This window comes from Hyperolius riggenbachi, chromosome 11 (genome assembly GCF_040937935.1).
Source record: "Hyperolius riggenbachi isolate aHypRig1 chromosome 11, aHypRig1.pri, whole genome shotgun sequence".
NCBI classification, from domain to species: domain Eukaryota; kingdom Metazoa; phylum Chordata; class Amphibia; order Anura; family Hyperoliidae; genus Hyperolius; species Hyperolius riggenbachi.
The window spans coordinates 254,927,846-254,933,845 of NC_090656.1; the positions used below are offsets into that span (position 1 = coordinate 254,927,846).

The 6,000-nt window shown below is 47.1% G+C and overlaps 1 protein-coding gene across 4 annotated transcripts in view; it reads right to left on the bottom strand.

Annotated features, from left to right (window-relative positions):
* The window catches only part of LARGE2 (LARGE xylosyl- and glucuronyltransferase 2), a 126,569-nt gene that overhangs the window by 24,376 nt on the left and 96,193 nt on the right, over nucleotides 1-6,000 (bottom strand). For all 4 annotated transcript variants that reach the window (XM_068261627.1, XM_068261628.1, XM_068261630.1 and 1 more), the window contains exons 4-5: nucleotides 3,172-3,254; nucleotides 431-554 (exon numbers count right to left, since the gene is read on the bottom strand). In XM_068261627.1, coding sequence (XP_068117728.1) covers nucleotides 431-554; nucleotides 3,172-3,254 — 207 coding nt within the window. The remainder of the gene's footprint in view (nucleotides 1-430; nucleotides 555-3,171; nucleotides 3,255-6,000) is intronic.

Genomic DNA, 6,000 nt, shown 5'->3' on the forward strand with positions numbered 1-6,000 from the left:
ATTGACTGTAACGGAAATCTGACCAATGTATCACACACAGTAATATATATATATATATTATATAGCCTCACATGTTTATGCAATCGTTTTGTTCACCCTACTGAATTGAAGCTGAAAGTCGGCATTTCAACTCCCTCTGAGTGGTTACATTTACAATTCATTGTTGTGATGTACAGGAGCCAAAACTAGAAAAAAAAGTTGTCTCTGTCCGAATATTTATGGACCCACGTGTAAGCTGGCTGAGTACAAGGACTACTTAGTATGGAGTCAGTTCTTAATGTAAACAATGGCAGGGACAGGACAGTACCTACAACAGAGCTACAATGAGCAGCACTCGTATATTGTACTATTTATCCCATTCAGACATTTTGACTACATACGGCTTAGGAAATGCCCATTACATTGCAGAGGGATTACTGCCGGTCGTTACCTTAAGGTCGCTGGCGTTATAGAAGCTGATATGCAGGGAAGGCACCATCCACGTCCTGAACAGGTTACCCAATATCCGCAAAGCCACCGAGTCTGTGATCAGGTGGAAATGGAGAGGATTCCTCCTGCCGGAAAAGAGCATAAAAATACAATTCAGAGATGTGCAAATCAGCAAGTGCATCACACTGGCGGTCGGGATGATCAAGGGGATGCAAATCATTCTTGAGTTGAGTTGCAGCATTATTCAAATTCTGTATACAAATATATGCAGCTTGAAAATGAACCAATCACATCCTGAGTAACAAACTTAGATTCATCCATTTCCAAGCTGCAGACATTTGCATACAAAATGTGCATAAGGCCTCATTGCAGTGGCTGGATGGTGTAATGGTTAAGGGCTCTGCCTCTGACACAGGAGACCTGGGTTCCAATCTCGGCTCTGCCTGCTCAGTAAGCCAGCACCTATTCAGCAGGAGACCTTAGGCAAGACTCCCTAACACTGCTACTGCCTATAGAGCGCCCCCTAGTGGCTGCAGCTCTGGTGCTTTGAGTCCACCTGTCTTGTCTTGTCATTTACACTTTGTCCGCTTCTGTCCGCTTTTTATCAGCACATCAATGTTACAGATTGATACATGTTGCTGAAAAGCAGACAGAAGCGCACTAGTGTGAATGAGGCCTAACCCAGTATCAACTTGAATTTTTAGTTTTAATTTTGCGTATAAAAAAATTAAAAAGTAGATTATTTTACTGTCTCAGCTACATGACAATCTTTCCATGACCGAGAGCTAAATTATATGAACTATTGACCTTTTTTTAATCTACCCCTGCACTCAAAAAAGTTGTTCTCTGCTAGGAAAGAATTTTATGGCCATAATACCTTATCACTGAAGGTTACCCTATAGTCTGACTAGGTCCCGACTAGAGAGAGAAACTGTCACTTACATATGTGAATGTTTAACTCTTTCAAGTAGAGAAGAAAAGGAACGTAGCCTAGGTATTTGTATGCTTGGCACTGAACATACACATCTCTCTCACATCAGGTATACTTTAACCACTTCACATCCAGACCTTGTTTTCCCCTTATGGACCAGAGCAGTTTTGACGTTTTAGCGGTGTCCCTATTCAATCAGCAATAACTTTATCCCTACTCATGACACCTAAATGATCTAGATATCGTTTTTTTTTTTCAGGATAAACTAGACACTTTCATTGGGGGATATTTGTCCCTCCCAAGAATTTTTTTTTTCTGCGTATTTTAGCGGGAAAAAAAAAAAAGAGGGAAAATCGTTAAAATTGCATTATTTCTCAGGTTTTCTTCAATTCTAGTAAAAAATAAAGCGCTACAGTAGGTAAAACACATGCCATCAGTATTCAGCCCCCCAAGGATAGCCAGATGTGTGCCCAGTATCAGACCCCCCAGTATAGCCAGATGTGCCCCCCAATATCAGCCTCCATTATAGCCAGATATGTCCCCGCATTTGCAACCCCCCCCCATATACAGACAGCTGCGTACCCCGATAAAGCACCCCTCATTATAGCCAGATGTGTCCCCAGGATCAGTGTTCCCCATTATAGCCAGATGTGCCCCCAGGATTAGCGCCCCCGCCCATTATAGCCAGATGTGCCCCCAGCATTAAGTTATGTTCCTCAGGACCATCAGATGTGCCCCAATAATCATTTCAACCCCCCCCCCCCCTGCAGATTTAGAACCCCCACCCTCTGTTATGGGCACCCAGATGTGCCCCCCCTTAAATTTACCCCCCCCCCCCTCCCCGTGGCCAGATCGTTAAAAAATGCCCCTGAAAGTTCAATATCTCACCTTACCTGGTTCCTGCGATCATCCTGCAGCCCCAGCTTCCATTCACCGCGGTGCACGCAGCCCTGTGATACCGAACAGCGGGTCCCGGGTTGATGTCATCAAGCCGGGACCCGGTGTTCGGTATCACAGGGCTGAGTGAAGAGTGGTGAATGGAGGCTGGAGCTGCAGGATGATCGCAGCAACCAGGTAAGGTGAGATATTGAACTTGCAGGGGCATTTTTTTAACGATCCGACCACGGAGGGGGAGAAATTAATGATCACGCTGCAGCGGTGGTCGTTCATCCGTGCAGGGGGGGGGGGGGGGTCATTAATTGGCTACAAGGGAATATGTTCCCTTTTGCCGATTAGTAAGGCAGCTGACAGTGCCGGGTGGTGCGCTCTGAAGCACCCCCGATCGTGCACAGCAGGTCAGCATATCTGCGTCACTGTGGCTTGGAGCATGCCACAGATGATGTAGATATACTGTAGTGGTGGGAAAAGTGGTTAAAGGGAACCTGAAATGATAGGGATATGGAGGCTTCCATTTTTATTTCCTGTTACACAATACCAGTTGCCTGGCAGCCCTGATGATCGCTTTGGCTGTAGTATCTGGATGACACACATGAAACAAACATGCAGCTAATCCAGACTTCAGTTATAGCATCTGATCTGCTGCATGCTTGTTCAGGATCTATGGGTAAAGGAATTAGAGGCAGAAGATCAGCAGGGCTGCCAGGCAGCTAGTATTGCTTAACAGGAAATAAATATGGCAGTCTCCATATCCCTCTTACTTCAGGATCCCTTTAAGGGCACAAACTGGTGAGGAGGCGGCCAATCTCAGAGATTTGCCTTAGAATGGAAAGGATCACCATAACCGAGTAATATAGTAGGAGATTCCAGCATTGCCCACGGTGGGTGGGGAGGGTACAGAAATGGTCACTTACCTGTGGAACAGTATGGACTTCACCAGGGTCACCACATCTCTGCTACTGTTATGACCGGCACAAACAATGGCAACATGGATCAGCTACAGGAAGACAAAGAGGCGGAGTTATCTGCAGCCATGGCAACATCTACCACAGATGTTCATGTACAATGCTTATCAGCTCAGACAGCCAATCACCGGCTGCCACCAGCACTCTATGTGAGAGGCCTCAGATAAAAGCCTCTGACACCCAAGGCCAGTGAAGATGAGCCAGTCCGGCCTCGCCAAATGGTGTCATCGCTCCGAGACAAGCTCAGGGCTATACTATGGCGAAACTCTGCAACAGGATTTGGCGTGTGGGGGGGAACGGGGGGGGGGGGGGGTAGGGTTAGGCACCACTGGGGGGGTCTTAGGGTTGGGCACCACCACAGGGAGGTCTTAGTGATGAGCACCACCAAGGGGGGTCATAGGGTTAGGCATCAGTAGAGGGAGGGTTATGTGTGAAGGTAACGATAGATTATAGTAAGATAACGGTAAAGATTACTGATGTAACGTATCTGTAATTTTACCTATATACTATTAGCAGCTATCTCCTGCGCCCTTACATTGCTATTGTTGACAAATTCCACGCCTTTTCAACTTGCGTCTTTTTTTTATATGAATTATTATTATTTAGTATTTATATAAATCGCCAACATCTTCTACTCTCTTAACTGTCCCTTACAATGTAATCCCTACCACTCCGGTTTCCTCCCACATCCCAAAACCATACAGATCAGTTCATTGGCTTCCCCCTAAATTGGCCTTAGACTACAATGCATACATAGACATAGGACTATAGTTAGGATTGAGTGGCCCGGGCCACATTCCTTAAATTCCAAACCCCCTACCTGTAGAGTTGCGAACGGTGGGGGATTTGAAACTCACCTAGATCGCCGATTTCTGCGTCACATCTCCTTGGCAACAGGGCGTCACATGATGGAACTTCAAGAAGTGTCAGCGTATTACGCCTTGTTGCCGTGGAGACGTGACGCGGAAAATCAGTGATCAAGGTGAGTTTCAAATCCCCCGCCGCTTGCAACTCTTCAGGGAGGTGTGTGTGTTGGGCCTGGGGAGAAAGAGGAATCTGCTGGAGATGCAGCGCACGCCGGCCGGATACAGCCCGTGATCTGTACTTTGCCCATCGCTGGATTAGACTGTGAGACCCTCTCAGGGACAGTTAAGTGACAAGACAATATAACTTTGTACAGCGCTTGCGGAAGATGTCAGCGCTATATAAATACTAAATAATCTGCCATGCTTGTTCAGGCTGTATGGCTAAAAGTATTAGAGGCAGAGGATCAGCAGGACAGCCAGGCAACTGGTATTGCTCATAAGGAAATAAATATGGCAGCCTCCATATCCCTCTCACTTCAGCTGTACTTTAATGCCACCAGGCCCCACAAAAACCACTTATGATATGAACTGCGTGAGAAGCCTTTGCTTGAAGCTGCATGCCCCCCTCCTCCCGAGCCAGGTGTGTTTTTTATGGAGACAGTTTCCAGGAAGGATTCCGTGCTGTGGAGTAAATATTTCCCCAGCGGTGGAGGCAGCTGTGTTGTGGGAGAGCGTGGGACGGCAGCAGATATTTAGCAGACCGCGATAAGGCCGGTGTTGCGTGTGATCGTGCTGCCTGTACATTTACTTTTCCTATTAATTATGCTGCCAGCGCAAAACACCTCAAATATCTCCGAAATCACACCTCCTACACTCCTTAAAGGGGAACTGTAGAGAGGTGTATGAAGGATGCCATGTTTATTTCCTTTTAAGCAATACCAGTTGCCTGGCAGCCCTGCTGATTCTCTGCCTCTAATACTATTAGCCATAGCCCCTGAACAAGCATGCAGCAGATCAGGTGTTTCAGACTTTAAAGTCAGGTCTGACAAGACTAGCTGCATGCTTGTTTCTGGTGTTATTCAGATACTACTGCAGAGAAATAGACCAGCAGGGCTGCCAGGCAACTGGTATTGATTAAAAGGAAATAAATATGGCAGCCTCCGTATACCTCTTACTTCAGTTCCCCTTTAAAGGAGAAATGTAGTGAAAGGTATATGAAGGCTGCCATATTTGTTTCCATTTAAGCAATACCAGTTGCCTGGCAGCCCTGCTAATCCTCTGCCTCTAATACTATTAGCCATAGGCCCTGAACAAGCATGCAGCAGATCAGGTGTTTGACAATTTTGACAGATATGACAAGATTAGCCGCATGCTTGTTCCTGGTGTGATTCAGACACTTCTTCAGCCAAATAGAACAGCAGGGCTGCCAGGCAACTGATATTGCTTAAAAGGAAATAAATAGGGCAGCCTCCATATACCTCTCACTACAGTTATCCTTTAAAATGTGTAGGGAGGGAGGGGACCTACCTCTGTGCCAAACTGCAGCTCCCGAGTCCCGCTAGTTCACGAGATAGACTACAATTTTGGGAACCAGCGGAGATATTACAGGGGGAGGGCGTGTAGGAGGTGTGGCTGCGGAGATATTACAGGGGGAGGGCGTGTAGGAGGTGTGGCTGCGGAGATATTACAGGGGGAGGGCGTGTAGGAGGTGTGGCTGCGGAGATATTACAAGGGGAGGGAGTGTAGGTGTGGCGTGGCTGCAGAGATATTACAGGGGGAGGGAGTATAGGAGGTGTGGCTGCAGAGATATTTCAGGGGGAGGGAGTGTAGGAGGCGTGGCTGCGGAGATATTTCAGGGGGAGGGAGTGTAGGAGGCGTGGCTGCGGAGATATTACAGGGGGAGGGATTATAGGAGGTGTGGCTGCAGAGATATTTCAGGAAGAGGGAGTGTAGGAGGTGTGGCTGCAAAGAT